We start from the raw sequence: 21,169 nt of genomic DNA, 5'->3' as shown, positions 1-21,169 counted from the left end.
GGTGGTGGTAGACATAAAGAGTAGAGTTAAAGCTTAGAGGACATATTGCTAAGGTTGCTAAATAAGCTCATAAGATTACTCGGCTAGAGAAGAACACATTACCAAATAGAAATAAGGAAGTTGTAATTCCTCTTTATAAAGCCTTGATATGCCAACATCTGGATTACTGTGCTCAAGTCTGGTCCCCTGGGTTTCTTGGGGATGAGGAAGTGGTGGAGAGGATTCAGAGGCAAGTGACCAAGATGGTGAGTGGCCTGTGGAATGTTCCCTATGAGGATAGATTGAAGGTGTGTGTGGATTGCACGTTGGTTGATAGGAGAAATGGACGGAATATTATTATTATTATTATTAAACAAGACCTCATGGAGTCAAAGACTCATCTAGGAGGTCCTTTTATCTTACACACACATCTCATCATACCATGTCTTAAACACATTCAAACTACTTGCAGACACCACGCTCTCAGGCAAGGCATTCCAATCACTCACAACTCTGCACGAAAAAAACCTGCCTCTCACTCCCTTACTCATACCCCCCTTATACAGTTTCCAGGGATGACCTCTGGTTCTCCCCTGATCTCCCACTATTCTCTGTAGAACTTCTCTACCATTGATCCTATAACAACCCCTTACCAACTTGTAGGTCTCTATCATATCTCCCCTCTTCCTTCTCTCCACGAGACTCTGCAAATTACATCTTTTCAATCTTTCCTCATACTCAACATTCCAGAGGTCAGAAACTACCTTAGTCAGTCGCCTTTGGACCCTTTCCAACATCTCTTCATCCTTCTGAAAACCCGGTGACCAAATCTGGGCACAATAGTCCAAGTGTGGCCTAATCAAAGCCTTATACATTGGAACAAGTATCTCCCTACTTCTACATGTCAGTGTCCTCCGCATCATTCCCAGAAGTCTTTGTGTTGTCTTCACAATTTTGGCGATGTGTCCCCTAAATTTTAGATCCTTATCCACTATCTCCCCCAGATCTCTTATTTCCTCTACTTCCAACAATATATTCTCACCAAGCATAAATTCTGCATCCCATCTTTGTTTTCCAAATTTTAAAACTTTACATTTTGCAACATTGAACTCACATCCCCATTTGCTTGCCCAATCACTCAATTTATTCAAGTCTTCTTGCAAGGCCACAACATCTTCACTACTCTTTATGGTTCGTCCCAACTTTGCATCATCTGCAAACAACTGAATATCTCCATCCAAATCTTCACCAATATCATTAATATATAAGTTAAATAGTAATGGCCCTAAAACAGACCCCTGAGGCACTCCACTAGTGACTTTCCTTTTCCTGGATATTGCACCCCCATACACAACTTGTTGATACCTATCAGATAGCCAGTCTCCAATCCAATGCACTAATCTAATATCCAACCTCATCTGCTCTAGTTTGACTGTCAACTTATCATGAGGTACTCTATCAAAAGCCTTTGCGAAATCCAAGTATATTACTGTGTATACTTCTCCTCTGTCCAAGGAAGCAGTCACTTTATTGTAATAAGTAAGTAGATTACTAAAACATGACCTCCCTTTAGCAAATCCATGCTGTCCATCAAAGATTATACCATTGTTGTCAACCCAACTCTGGATCCTAGTTCTCACAAGCTTCTCCAACAACTTAACCACAACACCTGACACACAGATAGGCCTATAGTTTGATGCTTGAGTTCGATCACCTCCTTTATGAAGTGGCACAATCTTGCCCTCCTTCCACTCTTTAGGAACTTGACCAAGTGCAAGACTCGTATTAAAAAAATATGTCAAGGCAGGTGTCAACTCTCTGGCACACTCCTTCAGAATACGTGGTGATATATTATCAAGTCCCACAGCCTTATTTACATCTAGTTTACTCAACTCCCCAAACACCTCTTGCTCACTTACAGTCAGTCTCTCCTCCCCATCATCAACTGCTCTTAATCTCTCCATGAAGTCACATTCACAAGATTGAAAGATCTTTATGAATTGCTCATTAAGTATCTCCACAACACATTCTGCAACAGCTGTCTTTATACCATTTCCTCCAATCAATGTCATCCTTCCATAATCATTCTTTCTTTTGCTGGCTACATATCGAAAGAACTCCCTAGGATTCTTTTTGGCTTCATTAGCTAACTGCTGTTCATACCTCTCTTTAGCTACTCTCACCAACCAAGTCACCCTCCATGCCTGGTCTTTGTAGACCTCATGAAATTGGTTACTTCCACTTCTCTTATGCTGTCTCCACAATGCCTTTTTTTTCTGTATTGCATGCTTAATCTCTTTATTCATCCATCTCACACCTACCTTATTTAACCTTCTCACCCGTGGTATACATTTAGACATTGCATCTACTAAATAGTTTTTGAAAATCCCCCAAGCTGCATTGATCTCTTTTCCAGCTAACTCCTCATTCCATGCTACATCTGCAAGCTGTCTCCTGAGCTCTTCATAATCACCCCCCTTGTAGTTCCACATATACCCTTTTTTCACAGGGGCCCTTGCACTGCTGGCAACCACCCAGGTAATCACCTCATGGTCACTTTCACCAATTGGTGGATGATTTGACACCTCATTTATAATTACATCCTCCGATGAGATGACCAAATCCAAGACCCTTAATCCTCGTGTGCCCTCTGTTACATACTGTCTGAGGTAGTTATCCCTCAAAAACTCAAGAAACTCATTTTCTTTACTTCCAGTCGCTATCTCTTCAATCCAGTCTATATTGCCATAATTAAAATCACCCATAATGATCACCCTTTTCTTATTTGCTTGGCTTATTTGACTATACATTTCACTATCACCACCATCCACATTACCAGGTCTATAACAACATCCCACCAAGTATTTGATTCTATTCACCTCTATCTCACACCATACTGCCTCAAAACCACTGGCCCTATTTCCCTCTTGCATCTCTACCTTGTATGGACATAACTCTTTCTCTATCATCAATAGCACTCCCCCTCCCTTTTTATCCCTTCTATCCTCACGAAACACATCATACCTTTCCATCTCTATTCCTGTCAGGATGTCGTCCTCATCTAACTATGTCTCACTTATTCCAACAATCTCTGGGTACACAGACACAATTAGTGCAACTATTTCATCCGCCTTGTTTCTTATGCTTCTAGCATTGGTATACAAACACAACAACTCATTTCTGGATCTACAGCTAGTTCCACTGATACCATTCACTCGATGTGCTCTCTCCATGCTGGACTGCGGCCATTTTTCTCTCTGCGTCTTCATTTTAGAACCCTTTGCAACAACATCTGTTTCCTCTTGATCCCTGGTCATCCCATTACTTTCCTGCCTACACATGCTCTCACCTCCTCTTGGAGCATCCACCTTTCTCACGCTGTGTATCCCTGTCCACCCTGGGCTTCCCCGTTTCCCTGCTCCTCTTGCACACCCATTCTCTCATTTTCTATACTCATACCACTCACCTCTCCATTCATTTCCACTTCTTCAATCTCTCCTGTCTTACTCTCCTGCTCTTCCACATCACTCCCCTCTCGATCTGATTCATTTTCTCTATTCACTTCTCTACCTTCCAGCAGCAGTCTCTCCAAGCGACTCACACCATAACCACTCAAATGCAGTCCATCGCTCCCATACAGCTCACTTCGTCCCTCAAACTCATTCCACACATTAACAAACTGTACACCCATCTCCTCACACATTTCAGCCAGAATACCATTCATAATCCTTGCTCTCTGCCTCATTTCACCACAATCATAGCTAGGCAACACACTGACCACCCTTCCTGTCACACTATTCTCTTTTATCTTTCCAAGCAGTCTCTTGACATTCATTTTGACATGCTCTTTGTTCTCTCTCAAATCATTTGTACGAATTAATACAATTAACTCTTTTGCTCGCTCCCGCCTCATATCCAATGCCTCAATCACTCTACTTATTTTACCGCCTGGAAAACATACCTTGTGCATTTTATCCTCTAGCACACCTTTAATAATGAAGTCGCCATACAACGCCACTCGCTCATCTTTCGTTAACTCTTTCATGCCATCATGATTTATTTTAATAGTTTTGACCTGAATTCTCTTAATTTCATTCCGCATCCATTTCATTTCTTGCCTCATCCAATCTAATTCACTTTCCGAACCTCACGACACATTCTCTCTATCATTAAATCTTTCTAACTTTCTAACTCTCGACCCCCTCTTCTCACATTCCCTCTCATTCATCCTTCTTTGTTTCCGTACTTTCGGACTAACATGCGTCCAACTTTCGCTATCATTCTTCTCACTTTTACTGTCATTCATCTTTCTTTGTTTCAGTACTTTCGGTCCAACATGCGTCGAACTTTCGCCATCATTTATTCTTTCGATTTTTTTTTACTTGCGATTTCTGCATTACGCAAGTTCTACTTTCATTCGTTCTCTCAATTTCGTTTCTTTTCACCTCACTTTCGTCCCTTTTAACATTCGTTACGGTTGTCAAATCGCTCTTTTTCTTTTTTCCTGATTTTTTAACATTTTTTCGCTTCTCTTGCTCACCATCCATTTCTTTCAAACGTGCAATCGCGACACAATCAGTACTAGCACTTTCTGTCATCAATTTCATATTCGCATTCATTAGTTCTTCGTTCAGGTCACACTTCGCACACACCCTTCTTCCATCCGCACTAAACATCCACAAATCATTTATGTAATCGAAGGAATACATATAACAGACCTCACACTTAATGAAACGACTGAAATCTACATTCAAATCATGGAATGACAATGCCGCCGCCATTTTTTTTTTTTTTCTCTCTCTGCCGGTTACTAGGTCTAATAATGATTTCGTAATTTAGTTTAGACAAGAAAAAAAACCCACACTAATAATACCGGTAGCGTACAACGTTTACAGCCACTCTTACTCAAACAATTACGCATATATACTTAATTATTCCTAGTAAAAACTTATCTGAATCAGGAGCTCTTCAAAACACGTCCGCAGTACTTGGCCCACTAGCGCCCCCCTATGATAGAAACATATGGCCCACTAGCGCCCCCCTATGATAGAAACATATGGCCCACTAGCGCCCCCCATATGATAGAAACATTTAAGTGATTTAAAGGATTTTATAGGATAGATAAAGGGGAAATGGTTCAGCACTTGGATAGAGGGACCAGAACAAGGGGCATCCCTGGAAGTTGAATAAAGGTGTGGTCAGTAGGCTTGTGAGGACTAGATTTTTTGCTTGGAGAGGTGTGAATGAGTGGAATGGGTTACCAGAGTCAGTTGCGAGAGGTATGATAGATTGTGTGGATAGCTTGGGTCTCCTGCAATGAGCCTTTGGACTGCATGGAGGTGCCCGTATAATAATAATAATAATAATAATAATAATTATTATTATTATTATTATTATTGTTATTATTATCATTTGACCTCCATGGAGTCAGAGACTAATTGTGGGAGATACACACTACCGCACACAACACTCATCCAAATGTGCTTTAAACTGATTCAATGTGTCCACATTCACAACACATTAAAGCAATACATTCCACTCACCAACCACTCTCCATATAAAGAACCTTACTCATCACTCCTCTGCTCACACCCTCCTTTTACAGTTTCCTGGGGCCTCTCGTTCTACCCTTCTCTCCCATTCTATGAAAAATCACTTCCATGTCAACCTGATAACAACCCCTGACTAACATATATATATATATATATATCTCAATCACATCCCCAATCATCCTCCTATTCATGAAGCTTTGCAACTTGCATTCTCTCAACTTGTTCTCATACTCTCATTTCAAAGACCTGTGACCATCTTTCCTCTTTCCAACATATCCTCATCACCATGAAAACTCCATAACCATATCTGAACACAGCTCTATATCAGGCCTGATCAAAACCTTATACAATGGCTTAATAATCTCTCTATTTCTGCATATCAGGATCCTTCGCATCATTGACATTATCCGATGTGACACAACTTGTGCAATGTGGCCCCTGGATTTCAGGTCCTTGTCCATCACCACTTCTATATCTCTCATCTGCTCTACATTCTTTAACTTTTTGCACCAAGTGTACTTTGCATTCCATGGTTACTTACCAAATCTCAAAACCTTACACACTTTGAAACATTGAACAGATACAATTTCACTTGCCTGCCCATTCATGCAATCTTTTTAAGTCCTCCTGTAAGGCTATAACATCAGCTTGAATCTGCATTGCTTTTCCCCTATTTTGCATCATCTGCAAACAACTGCATATTACTTGTTAATATCAATATCACTAACACAAAAACTAACCAACAATGGTCCCAAAACTGAACCCGAAGTACACCACTGGTGACCTTCCTCTTTTGAGATACTATATCCCCAAATACAGCTTTCTGATACCTATCTGACAGCCAGTCACTGATCGAACTCAGAAGTGTGTCATCCAATCCCATCTGTTTCAATTTATTTAACAGTTTGTTGTGTGGTAGTCTATCAAAAGCCTTTGCAAAATCCACTGCACCACTCCCCTGTACAAGAAATTTGTCACCTTGTTATAGTACATAAGTAAGTTAGTAAAACATAATCTCCCTGTAACAAACCCATGCTGATAACCACAGAGAATACTGCTGTTATCAACCCATATCTGCATTCTACTTCTCACCAATCTCTCCAGTACCTTCACCACAATCCAGATATACACACCAGATTTTAACTGAAGCTATAGCCTTATCACCACATTTATGCATCTGAACAATTTTACCCTCCTTCCACTCCCTTGGAAACTGTGCTATTGTAATGCCGGCCTGGTTGGCCAAGTGGTTAGTGTATCTCCAGTCAAACGGCTGCGGGTTGGAATCCCGCTGTGGGCATGGATGTTTGTGATATCTGCGGAAGTACTAGTAATAGAGGTAGATGGAGTTGGTGTAGTTGCTGCTAGTAGTAGTTGGTGGAGAGTTATAGAGCAGGTGCCCTCCCTTGATGAGTCTTTGGTGTCACATAATAATAATAATAAGAAGAATATTGTTAAACAGGCATGCCAATGCTACTGCCAATTCCTTGGAACAGTCCATTAAGATGCTTGGTGATATTAAATGAAATCAAGGTTATTTATTGTTATCACTCACAATTAAGCCATCCTTTTATGTAAGTATATCTGAGAAATGGTTGAGAAGGATTGTGGAAGGGAAGCCTGGTGAAGAACAAGCTGGATTCAGGCCAAATAGAGGATGTCAGGATCAGATTTTCACTTTACGACAAATAGTTGAGAAATCATGGGAATATACAAAGATCTGTATTTAAGTTTTGTAGATCTGGAAAAAGCATATGGCAAGGTGCCAAGAGAGAATTTATTCAAATGCTTCAGTTGTATGGTGTCAATGGAGCAATATATCAAGCAATACTAAATCGTTATTTGAGTTGTAAGTCATCAGTTAGAATTGAAGGAAGTACAGAAAGATGGTTTAATGTTAAATCTGATGTCAGACAAGGATGTACATTATCGCCTCTGTTATTTATTATCTATATGGATCACATTATGAAGGAAAGTAGTATTAAACCTGATATCAAAATTGGAGATGTTGATCTCCACTCTTTGCTTCATGCAGATGATGTTATACTTCTAAATAAATCTGCTGCAAATCTGCAAGATTCCCTGACTAAACTGAATAACTGTTGTAATAGATATGGTATGAAGGCCAGTAATAGCAAAACAAAAACAATAAAAATAGGGAGAAGCATTGAAAATATCAACTGCATTGTGAATGGAGAACCTACAGAAAAAGTAAAATATTTCAGCTACTTAGGCACGATTTTTAAGGAAAAAAGATGGTAACTTAAATATGGAAATAGACAAAGAATCAACAACGTTGATATGGTAGGAAGTCAACTGAATAAATTTATATGGAATAAGAGAAAAATTAGGCAAAACACTAAATTAGCTGCATACAAGACAGTGCTCAAACCAATTTTAACTTATGAATCTGAGAGCTGGGTTAGAAATAAAACACCTTCTCAAAGACTAGAGACTGCAGACATGAGAGTTCCAAGCAAGATTAGGGCATGAACAGATGGCATCAATAGCAATATCATATTAAAAATGAGGATATTAGGAAAGAACTTGACATTGTTAGCCTCTAAGAATGTGTTAACAGAGCTAAACTCTGGTGGTATGCTCATATAAACAGAATGGGAGAGGAAAGGTTAGTAAAACAAGTGTTCTCTGCCAGGTTGGCAGAAAAAAGACCCAGAGGAAGACCAGGATATAGGTGGATTGATACTGTAAAATGTGCCTTAAAAGATAGAAATATAGGATCTGATAATGTTGGAGTTTTGACATGTAACAGATTGATTCGGAGGAAAATTGTAGATAGGAAGTTAGTTATGATGTAAGTTTTTCATGTAGTATACCCCTTGAGGATACATGTCTGGAATTTGATAATGATGATTAAGCCATCCTCTCCTATGTCTTGTATACTTAAGTTCTTCATGATTCCACCGTGATTAGGATGAAACACTCTTATAAACTGATCATTGAATTCCTCAACAGTGTCTTCTGCAGCAGTTATCATTCTACCATTTTCATCTATTAACATTATCTTACCATGATCATTCTTCCTTCAACTTGCCACATATCTGAATATCTGAAAAACTCTGGAATTTTCCTTCACTTGATTTGCCAATTTCTGTTCATACTGCACTTTTGCTTCTCATTCATCCATTTTACAACTACCTTATTCAACTTTGGACATCGGAATACATTCACACATTAATGCTGTTATGTATTTCTTTGTCAGTTCCCAAGCAAGATTTATTTCCTTACTGCTCAACTCCTTGTTCAATGCTATAGCTCCAAGCTGTTTCATAATCTTGTCATAATCACCAGCCATTGGACCAGACAATATTGCAACAAACCTCTAGGTCACCTTCACCACCTTTGCAATATGTTCCCTGAATTTAGGTTTCTATCAATCATCACCCCCAGATCCCTTAACTTCCCTACTTCCACCAGTACAGTTCCTCCAACACAGGAACCGTATTCTAACAAAGGAATGATTCAGCCTCCCATCAATGTATCCTAAACTTCAAGACATGACATTTTGCTGCATTAAACTGAAACCCTCATCTGTCCAGTTTATTAAAACCTCTTGCAGGGTTGCCACATCTCAGAGATTGCTGTTCTCTGAAAGAGTCGGTGTGTCAATGCAGGGAAACGAGAATTATCGGGGGGGGGGTCTCTTGTTGGAATAGGGAGGGGGAAGGGAGGGGGGATACATCATGTGAGAAGGGAGGGGGGGGATACATCAGGTAACGCTGAGTCCTTTGGAGTCTTGAGGGGATTGGTATAGAAAGAGTGACATTTTTATTCTTTATACTAATGCCAAGAGTATCCAGAATAAAGGAGATGAATTGGTGGTGATGATAGCATCAGCCTGTCAGAAGATTATTGGGATCTCTGAGATGTGGTTGATGGAAGATAATACAATAACAGGAATAGAAGTGGCAGGATACAGCATTTTTCAACAGGATAGGAAAGGAAAACGTGGAGTACTGCTTATGATAAGTGATGACGTATATCCTTTCACAGAAATTTCACAGGCTTCTTTAAATTTCCGTTCATACCAGGTTTTATATCGGAAATTTAAAGAAGCCTGTGAAATTTTGATTAACCACCCTAATTTTAACAATAATGGTGGCATAAAAATCCCAAGAATTTGGATGGAACACATTCAGCCCACTTAGTTTTCCAGCAAATCCTGACTTTAGGACTCTAAGCAATTTTTCAGCTTTTATTGGCCACTATCCATAGTGGTTTGTTGTAATTTATATGTATACTTATATAAGTAATTTTTATTTTTTGCAGTGTGTGTATGTGTGTGTGTGTGTGAACATGTTGCTCTCCAGCTTAATTTAATTTTGTAACCTAACAGATAATAATAATAACAACAGGACTCTAGCTTTGATGTAGTAAGTTTTTTTTTCACCAGATGTCAGGCCAATAGATTTAATGGTTGATCAGTAACTTTACCATACCATTTAGATTGTAGTGGGGCTTGTTTCTTTGTATATATGTGTATACTCCAGATGATGACCTTAATGGGAAGGTCGAAACAGCGATTGTTTATTTTGATTTTATATTAAACTAAATTTTATTTTAATACAGTAGTTGTTTCCATAATTTTCATGATTAATTATTATTATTATTATATGCTGCCCTGCTATTCATGTTAATGTCTTTACTTCAGAATTTTTAAGTTTTAGTTTGTAAATAATATTATCATTATTGTTATACTTAATGTTACTGTTTTGATTATTATTAGTATTTGTAAGTATCCTTGAAGAGCAATAAAGATAATTATTATAATTATTATTAAAAAAATTAGGCATTTCTACAGAATCCTAGGCTTTATTCAAGGCAGCACATGCTAATCCACTGAATGTTTATTCTATCTCGTGTTCCTGACAATGGAACACAAGATCATCACTTTCAAAGCAAAAAACCTCATTCTCATATCCATACCAAAACACACCCTTACAATCAATTTTTAGCAGTCATGCATTTTCTTCTTCTTCCTGCCACGTACTGAAAAATTATCTCTATATCTATCCCATAAAACTCCTTCAGTAACTTATATGCTTAAATTGTAATCTCAAACCCAGCAACAAAATTTTGCAAAACTTATCCATTTAACTCTCACAGGATTTATCCTGATTACTCAGGAAGCAATCTGATTTTGCTTCCCTCAAATATATCACTGTATGCATGTAAGTATGTAGGACATTATAGTTTAGCAAGAATTTGTATTGATTATTATAACTTTTCTCTTATATTTATAATAAAAAAAAGACGTGTGAATTTAAACTCTGGATGTAGCCAATTATAACATTTTACTGTTTTTCCATGACAAAAAAAGATACATTTAACATGCAAGAATAAAATCACTTTAGAAAGTATGCACATATGAGAAAATAAAGCTTTTGAAGATTTATATTTAGAGGAAGTCTTGCTTTCTTAATCGATTAAAATTGTAGTAAATAACAGTATGCAATAATATATATTAGCAAAAACTAAAACAAATATGTTTAAAAACCTTCATCTAGAAAATCCTCTTCCTCGTCTTCCAGGCGTAAGTGTCGTCTTTTACTCTCATCGCTGGCTAGTACTCTCTCAGGTGAATTCTGCTGTTCCAACTGAATTAATTCCTCAAGACGAGAACCTATGGCCTGAAAGAAATTATGAATATACTTAGAAAGTGAGTTTCCTGTGCCTTGGTGGAGAATAAGAAACTTATCAACAGCTGAAAAGATCAGATTTGGTTTATTCCTATGCAACAATTTCTCTTTCTCTCCAATATATGCACAAATGCATTTTTATAAATAATGGATTACAGAACATCACCTAGATTTTACTCTGCCTGAACACTTTATTAGGCCTTTATTAAACTAATGAAGTTTTGCTACAGCTATTTCTAACATGATGTTATATACTCTATAAAACATTGATAAGAGAGTGCCTAGTTAATACAATTTCACTCAATAATCAATTGAAGTGGACAGGGAGACGTGGCATATGGAGAGTTAATGTTGAGAGCGATAGTGAATGTATATATGGGGATGATCAGCATAGACATGGAACAGGCTGGGATGTGATTAGGGTTATTGAGACTGAGTGGATATATGTGGTAGGTGATAAGAAAGGTGACTGGACAAGGTAACATGTGGTGAGAAAATCAACCAACAAGTGGCTTTGATAAGACTGGTTATAGACCTAAAAGTGAATGTCTGTGTTTATTTACAAATGTCAGGAGTATCAGAAATAAGGCAGATGAAATTGTTTATCTGATTGAGTGCATTTGTTCCCCAAATCATTGGAATAATTGAAACATGGTCGAATGTTGAATGGAGATGATATTCTTTCTTTCATGCTTACACGGTGATCAGAATACATTATGGAAAATTATGGAGACAACTGCTTAAGATATTTATCTCTCAGAAATTCAACAAATTCACTCTTCTTGTTCCCATACACTATCTCCTCCTACCATTCCATATTCCAGTAATTAAAGTCATCCATCAGGATCACCTACTCTAACATGGTAGTTGTTTCCATAATTTTCCATGATGAGATGATATCCTAATGTGAATAGAAATAGAAGGGTATGGTGTCTTTTGTGAGGATAGAAAGGAGAAGCAGGAAAGGGTGTACTGCTCATGATAGTAAGCGAATTATGTCTACATTAAGTAGACATGTAAGAGGACAATAGTGGTAATGATTTTAAGGTAGTGCGATGTGAGGTGAAGAGTGACATGAAAAGATATTTAGTTGGATGTTGTTATAGGCCAAGGATGTGGAGGATTGTGATGAAGAAATGTATAAGCAATTTGGGTTAGTGAACAAGGGAAGGGTGATTTTAATTACGTAGCATGGACTGGAACAAACGATGGCATTTGGAAATAAGAAAAATGAATGTTTTCAGTTCTTGGGAGACAAGTATCTTTCATCATTCTCATCAGCCATCATTCTTCCAGAGGATATTAAATATTTAAAGATGAGATTGGCTGCTAAGAATAAGAGGGAGGAAGTTAGTGTCATGAAGAGAGTGTCAGACGATAATCATATATCCTTTGCAATGGTCACTCTGCTGCCATAACTATAGACTAGTGTCAATCTGCCATAATTATTCTTTCTCTTGCTTGCCATATAGTAGAAGAATTCCCTTGAATTAACCTTAGCCTAAACAGCCAATCTCCTCTTCTACTCCATCTTTTCTTTCTTTATCAGGCTCATCATCTTCCTAGCCTGCACTTTATACTCTTCATGGATCTGATCACTCTTGGACCCCCTCCATACCATTTTTTTTCCAACACAGCTTGCTTGATTTCAGTGTACATCAATTTCACTCCTACTCTGTTTACTCGCTTCACCCTTGTTAAGAATATTAAAGCAAATGATATAGCCACAAGACAGAAATTAAAGGATATAAGTTACCTTCATAACTCTGCTACTAGTATGTTCTTTCTTATGGTTATATAAGTTACATTAATATTATTTTTGTCTAAGTGTTTATCAGAACTTTCCAGACCCCCCCAATACGCTGATTCTCTCAGATAGTTCCTTATGAATTTCCATGCACTATCAACACCTTTTCTGAACAGCTCATTTACCCAATGTATTAATGCTAGCTGATTACAGGGCTTCCAACAATTACCCACCTTATACTTCTACATATATGCATTTTTTGGCAGTAACCTTTTCTTGTTTCATCAATTCCCAATGAACTGATGAAACAAGAAATTGTGAGGTTATCACCAAATCCCAAACATTAAAGCCTCTAGTTGCTTCAGTCACATACTGCTTAAGATATTTATCTCTCAGAAATTCAACAAATTCACTCTCCTAGTTCCCATACACTATCTCCTCCTACCATTCTATATTCCAGTAATTAAAGTCACCCATCGGGATCACCTTCTTTAAACATACCCAACCAATTTTCCTAAGCATTACACGAGTATTCTATACATTCCTTGGTGTATAACAGCATCATATCAAATATACTAGCCTGTTAATTTCGACTTCACACCACAGATTCCAAACCTGTGCATGTACTATTAACTTCCACACTTTGTGGACACAATTCCTCTGCAATCATTAACAGTACACTCCCTGTCCTCTTTTCACCTTCCTATCATATCCTTCTGGAAAATTATCTAACCTTCTGTTTCTATTCTCAACTTCACACACTCCTCAGACAACTAAGTTTCACTTATCCCAATTATCTTTGAGCATACTGACTCAATCAATGCAACAAAATCAGCTCTCTTATTTCAAGTACTCCTTATATTTGTATACAAACATAACAATCGTTGTGTTTGAGTCCATTCTACCAGCACCAACATTCTCTATTCTAGCTGCTATGCCACACCACTCTCTTTGGTCTGAATACTCCCATTTCCCTGATCATGACTGTCATTCATATCAGTCTCATCCTCACCTTTATGCGTTCCATCACCTTGTGCTGCCACAAACTGTATCTTCAACCTTGTATCTATCTTTCTCCTGTGATCCAACCCATCTATCTGTTATATCCTGCTTCACAAGTACCCTTTGATTGTTAGATACCTTAACGTCTTGATTCTGTGCCTTCTCTGCAAACAATAGCCTTTCTAAATGCCCAACACTAACCTCATTCAAGTGCAATCCATCAATTAAACCATTTCAACTTTTTTTCCAATTCATTCCACAGATTCACAAACTGAATCCCCTTGGCCTCACACAACTCTGCCATCCTGCTATTCATTATCTCTACTCTTCTTCTCAATTTACTATAGTCATATTTTGGCAACACGCTAATGAAATTTCCAACAATGCTATTGTCCTTTACCTACCACATAAACTAAGTCATTTGTGTCCTCTTCGTCTTCTTCTTTCTCATTCACCTCTATAATTTAATTCATGTTTGTCTTGCTCATTTGTTTTGCATTCTGACCTGTAAGTTGTATTTATTTTTTTAAGCATTTATCTTTCCATTTTGAATGCTCTGATTTTCTGTGTTTCTTTCTGACTGGGTATCCATGTCTCAGCTCCATATTGCTGTAGTGTTAGATCTGAAATGGGCAACCTCACTTACAATGAGGTCACCCATCCAGAATCTAACAGAATATACCCCACTAAAAGAGAATACTTGTCACTTCAGCAATTAAGTTCGTGTCATAGAAGAATTAATATCATGATCAATAAGATGAAAGAAATATTTAGTATGTGTTTTGACAGATCTAAATTAGAATTGTAAATGTGAAATAATCAAAGAGTATATATAAAGATAATTACTAGTGATTTATAACTACACATGCAAGATTGTCATTGCACTACCTAAGAAAGGGCAAAGGTCGCTCAAATGCCACCGTAATATTGTAAGCGCCCATGGGTGCTAATTCGCGGAAAATATCTAGAAGCATGCGCTCCCAAAAATGGAAAGCTCTGTATGGCAGTGTGATGAGGTCACCTGTCAGGAACAAATCAAAAGGCCGAATATGCAAAATATAACTCGAAAAGAGGGCACCGGAAAGGGAGAATATATGCAGCAACACAGGTCTGGACCTCCTAGGTTCCCAGAGTTGACTTCCATAAGTCCCAGCAAGGCAACACAGCAGAGTAGGGCATATAAAATTGCGGGCCACCGGCAAGGAAAGTGCACCGATGTAATTCTTGAAGAAGCGAGCACCAGACTCGAAGAATACGTGTGATTCCCATGCGTATTCGTCGGTGGCAGCAAACCTTGAACAACAAAGTTTTCCACTACGAAGGAAGGACGGAAGGAACTCTGAAAACCTGTGCAGTGTAGATAAGTACTTTACATATTCTTTGTCCCTTAAACATTAGGAAGATTGTGAATGGGAGAAATTTTGTGTTTCAGAATAAAAAATGAACTTTGAAGATTAAGCAGATTAGAGAACATTTAAATCTCATTAGATTGACTGTCCAAGAACCGTGAATTTGTTAAGAACCAATGTTTTAACCCATACGAAAAGAAAAGGAAACAAGATGTGTTTGTGTCTAATGAGCACCTGATCAACTGTACATAATATTTTAACCATTTGAAGGAAACATTCTATGTAATGAGAGATTTGTATATTTAAGGTATGAGAGAGTGAGTGAAACCTTAGATAATTTTAACTTAGTATTGCTTACATAATGTCTATGTCTATTACTTATGAGTAATAGACATAGACATTATGTAATTTCAACCTTGAACAACAAAGTTTTCCACTACGAAGGAAGGACGGAAGGAACTCTGAAAACCTGTGCAGTGTAGATAAGTACTTTACATATTCTTTGTCCCTTAAACATTAGGAAGATTGTGAATGGGAGAAATTTTGTGTTTCAGAATAAAAAATGAACTTTGAAGATTAAGCAAATTAGAGAACATTTAAATCTCATTAGATTGACTGTCCGAGAACCGTGAATTTGTTAAGAACCAATGTTTTAACCTATGCGAAAAGGAAACAAGATGTGTTTGTGTCTAACGAGCACCTGATCAACTGTACATAATATTTTAACCATTTGAAGGAAACATTCTATGTAATGAGAGATTTGCATATTTAAGGTATGAGAGAGTGAGTGAGTGAAACCTTAGATAATTTTAACTTAGTATTGCTTACATAATGTCTATGTCTATTACTTATGAGTTCATTAAATATGTTTCATTGTTTCATATGTGTGCGATCTGACCATGTAGACTGACTCCTATCACTCATAAAAATTATGAACCTGTTAATCTGTATATGGATGTGGGGGATACCCAAAGTAAGTTAAGAAGGAAAGGCTACGACTGCAAGATTAGAACACCTGTGGCCTCTGATTTAGTTGTAACCACATTAGTGGCATCTAATTTCTGTGACCCTCCCCAGGTTAAGATATACTCTGTACCTAAGCTCAGGCTGGAGCAGTATAGAAATTCGTCTGAGAAAAAAGGGGATGCCTCACACAAGTTAGAGAGTAGGTAATCTAAGGGCCCTACATAGTATTTGATAGACAAAGTTTAGAGAAAAATTTTAGGAAGAAAATCAGAGCAAAGAGCCACGAACGAACAAAACACGTGGTATAAGAACAAAATATAACAAAAGAGAACAGGAACCAGGGAATATAACAGTAGGTACAATGCCAGCTTGGCTGGCTGAGTGGTTAGCATATCCGTGCTCCAGCCAAAAAGGCTGCAGGTTCGAATCCCACTGTGGGCATGGATGTTTGTGAGTGACTGTGAAAATAGTGGTGGTGGTCGGCGGTAGATGGCGCTAGTGTAGATAACGAAGGTAGTTACAGTTAGTGGGGGTTGGAGACGAAGAACTAGAGAGTAGGTGCCTCCCTTGATGAGTCCTTGCACTCCCTGGAGGTGTTATGTAATAATAATAATAATAGTAATAATAATGGTTTTATAGAGTTTTAGTTTGAGGTTTTTTAAAATGCTGTTATATTTCCATATTTTGTTTAGTTTATTCATATTAAACCATCCTTTATTGAGATGAGACTTGGCACAGATTTGGTAGCCAGGTTTTCATGGCAATGAGGATAGATTGAAAAGGATCCAGAGAAGTTTCACAAAGGTAGCCAATGGTCTTTGGAATGTGGAGTATAAGGACAGATTGAGTGAATGTAAGTTGCAGAGCCTCATGAATAGGAGGAAGAGGGGGGGGGGATGATTGAGATATAAGCTAGTCAGGAGTTGTTAATGGGTTGACATGAAAGATTTTTCATAGAATAGGAAGGGGGGTAGAACAAGAGGCCATCACTGGAAACTGTATAAGGAGGGTGTGAACAGAGGAGTAGGTTCTTTGAATAGAGAGTGGTTGTGAGTGGAATGCATTGCCTGAGTGTGTTGTGGGTATAGAGACACATTGAATCAGTTTAAAGCACGATTAGATGGGCATTATGGGCAACAGAATGTATCTCACATGATGAGTCTCTGATTCCATGGAGGTCAAATTTTAATAATAATAATAATGATAATATGTAATTGCTTTCCTTGTTTAAGTATGGTGGTGGAGATTTTTCCTTTCAGTCATTTCTGACCCACAGTGACTTTGCAGGCACTGCCCATAAAGTGTTCCAGGAGAGATTTTTTACAGGGTAGTTCACCATTGCTTCTGCCCCCCCTCCCTCAATATTATCTGGGCTCGAGACTGGGATATATCCATGGCTGAAATCGACGTGTGTTCACGGGGCCAGTTTGCTGTTTTAGCAGACAACAAACCTGATTTTCTGGGTGAAACAAACTCTATCTCCATATATGATCAGCTAACTTATCTTTCATCGAAAGAGACCAGATAAAGGTTTCTCACATCACTCACAGGAATCAACCCAGGACCTGACCAAAGGGATTCTTCTACTGACTGAGCTACGGTGGCTCCTGCTTAAGTATATCATATTCTAAGTTTATGCCCACAACTACCACTAATTCTGGTGCCAGCTCTTTCCTTCTCTGCAAAGCATCAGTTATTTGTTTCATTGTTTCACCAGGAAAGCATGTTTCATGTACTTTATTAGTCATGACATCTCCTATGATCAAGTCCCCATACAATGATATATGATCATCCTTGGTACTGGTGTCGAGGCTAGCTGGTGAAAGGACGTACTATCGAGGAGCTTCTGAAAGATTTGTGATTTTTGTTGATTTATTAATATTTTGTTAGATTTAATTGTGTAATTTTAGTATATTATTGTAGTTTTATTAGTGTAGTTAGTGTACTAAAGTGTTTTATAACATAATCTATGTCGGGAAGTCGCCGCTAGAGGGATTCGTAGTGTGTAATGTTCGTGAAAGCTCCAGATAAGATAAGCGTTATTTTCAGTTATCGTTGATAAATTTACTTTAATATTGCGTAGTTTTGTTTGCCTTGCATATCTTAGTGCGTCTGTTTGTATCTTTTTGGTGTTTATAATTTATAATTTGATAAAATACGTTACTAGTAAGCATGGCTCCAGTATGAAGGAAAATGGCAGCCAGTAATGATGGTTCGCCATCTTCTTACAAGAACGGTAATGTAAAGGAGATGATTCAGTGTACTATCTGCGAAATGTATGCTTTGCGGAGTGCGGTCAGAGTGTGATAAGATGATAATAAAGGAGTGAATGTGTGTAGAAAATGTAGGGAGAATGAGGAAATGAAGTGTATTTCGGATCGTGAGTGTGATATTTTTGTCAAACTTCAGAATGGAGAAAATAGAGATATGATAAGAAATGGAGAGGTTGTACCAGAGAATTGTGAGAGTGTGAATGTAGAAAGTGTGAATGATAGTATTAATGATTTTACAGAGAATAAAAAAGATGAGACAGATGCAATGAGTGAGATCGCGTTGTTGAATGGTGCGATACAAAGGGCAAAACAGCAGCTAGAGCGTATGAGCAAAAGTCGACTGAATGAACCAACCAATAATAAAAAGTATGACAGGAAAAATAGGCGTATGATTGTGAAGACAAAATGAAGGATAGAGTGCTGTATGGAGGTACGAGGTATGTTAGTAGAGGATTTGACAAAACCGTACCAACCTGGTGCGACCATAAAGGATGTAACTGAGTCTATTAGAGAGCAAAAGGAAAGGGTGAAAGAAATGATTGTTGTAGCAGGTACGAATGATTTGAAAAGAGATGAAATGGAAATGATAGAAGACCTGAATGAATTGTTTGAGGTAGCAAAAGAAAAGAGCGAGAGAGTTAGAATGATTAGTCTTTTGCCACGGTATGACAGTGAAATGTTTAAAAGGAGGGCAATAATTGCGAATGATTTTATGCGTGGGTTGTGTATGATGAGTGGTGTGGAATTTGTGGATGTGTGGAGTGAGTTAGATGGGCGAAAGGATCTATATAAGATGGATGGCTTGCATTTGAATGGTTACGGTGTAAGGAGACTTGAGAAAGTGTTGCTGAATGTAATGGATGTGCAAATTAAGGGAAACTAGATTTATTAAGGGGGGAGGGAGTAGATATACAGTCCTTAGGGAGGCAGTTGAATGTATGAATGAATATAATATGCCCGAGCGAATAAGGACAACAAATCAGAGTGGGATAGTTAATATAAGGCATCAAAGTAGGGTTGGGGCTTGGGGGTCTTAAATTCATGTACGCTAATGCTAGGAGTATTAGAAACAAGAAGGAAGAGTTTTTGGCCATGGTTGGCACTTCCAGATCACAGGTTATTCGTATTAGTGAATCATGGCTGACTGTAGAAGATATAGCTAGTGGGATTGAATGTGATGGGTATAGTGTGTTCAGGAATAACAGGGAGAATAAAATGGGGGGAGGAGTATTGTTGATGATAGCTGATGAGCTACAGCCAAGGAGAATAGAAGTTGAATTGCAGGATAGAGAAAAGAGCACATTTGAGGCCATTTGGTGTGAGATTGTGGCTAGCAGAACTAAATATACAATTGGGTGCAGCTATAGACAAGGAGATGGAAAAGATGGTGGAGATAGTATGCACAAGCAAATAAAAGAAATGAGTGGAAGGAGGGTAATTATTATGGGAGATTTCAACTATGGTAACATTGATTGGAAGGAGGAGAGGACACATGGGAGGAAGGAATTGGATTTTGTGCGGTTATTAAGGGATAACTATCTGGGTCATATAGGGGTCAGAAAGTGCTTGACCTAGTAATTACATCTGAGGATTTGGCTGTATCAAATATGACCACATTACCACCATTCGGTGAGAGTGATCATAGGGTCTTGACTTGGGAGGTGGCTAAAGGTGTGGAATTTTCAATTAAGACAGGGTAAATGTGGAATTATCGGGCTGGAAAGTATGACAAGCTTAGGAGTTTGATTGGTTCAGTGCCATGGCATGTACAACTGCAAGGACTAGAAGTTGATAGTGCATGGGAGGCAGTTAAGAAGTGTTTGCATGAAGAAATGGCTGACTGTATACATAGAGTCCGAATAATAAATCAAGTAGGGGTTAATTGGATGAATAACACCATTAAGCTTGAGCTGCAAAAAAAGAAACAGCTATGGAAGGAATTTAAGGAGAAAGGTGACTGGCAGGCACATGAACGGTATAAAGCGCAGGCCAGAAGGGTAACGAGTGCGGTAAGAAAAGCAAAAAAGGATTACGAAAGAACATTGGCCATGCAGGCTAAAGAGAATCCTAAACAGTTTTTTAGATATGTAGCAAGTAAAAGGAAAAATGTACATGGCAGAAAGATTTTAAAGAATGCCGATGGTAGGGGGGTAACTGAATCAGTTGATATACTTGAGTTACTGAGTGAGCACTTTGCAAGTATATATCATCCAGGTGGTGACATTGCAGAAACGAATAAACCAGTAGATTATATGGGAATTGTGGTGAATGAAGTGGAGGTGAGTAGTCTATTGCATAACCTCAATGTCAATACATCCGTGGGATTGGATGGTATACCAGCTCGTGTCGTACGAGAAGCAGATAAAGAATTGTCAGTACACTTGACCATTTTGTTTAATTTAAGTCTCGGGTCTGGGTTAGTCCCGAGGGGGTGGAAAGAGGGGAAAATAGTTCCACTGCATAAAGGTGGTTCCAAGACTGCTGTTGTAAATTACCGACCGATTAGCATATCAGGAATCATTGTCAAGGTCTTAGAGAAATTAGTCAAGAAAAGAATACAGGATTGGATAGATGAAAATGGGATATTGTATGGGGGACAACATGGTTTTGTGAAGGGTAGATCATGCCTCAGTAACTTGCT

General features: G+C 38.2%; 1 protein-coding gene across 4 annotated transcripts in view; it reads right to left on the bottom strand.

Moving 5' to 3' along the window:
- The window catches only part of unc80 (unc80, NALCN channel complex subunit), a 1,852,146-nt gene that overhangs the window by 1,174,710 nt on the left and 656,267 nt on the right, over positions 1-21,169 (bottom strand). For all 4 annotated transcript variants that reach the window (XM_090404461.1, XM_090404464.1, XM_090404465.1 and 1 more), the window contains one exon: positions 11,050-11,182. In XM_090404461.1, coding sequence (XP_090260587.1) covers positions 11,050-11,182 — 133 coding nt within the window. The remainder of the gene's footprint in view (positions 1-11,049; positions 11,183-21,169) is intronic.

This window comes from Typopeltis vanoorti, chromosome 14, assembly GCF_054136105.1.
Source record: "Typopeltis vanoorti isolate ZY-2024b chromosome 14, IOZ_Tvanoo_1.0, whole genome shotgun sequence".
Classification (NCBI taxonomy): domain Eukaryota; kingdom Metazoa; phylum Arthropoda; class Arachnida; order Uropygi; family Thelyphonidae; genus Typopeltis; species Typopeltis vanoorti.
This window is presented reverse-complemented; position numbering and strand designations above follow the sequence as displayed.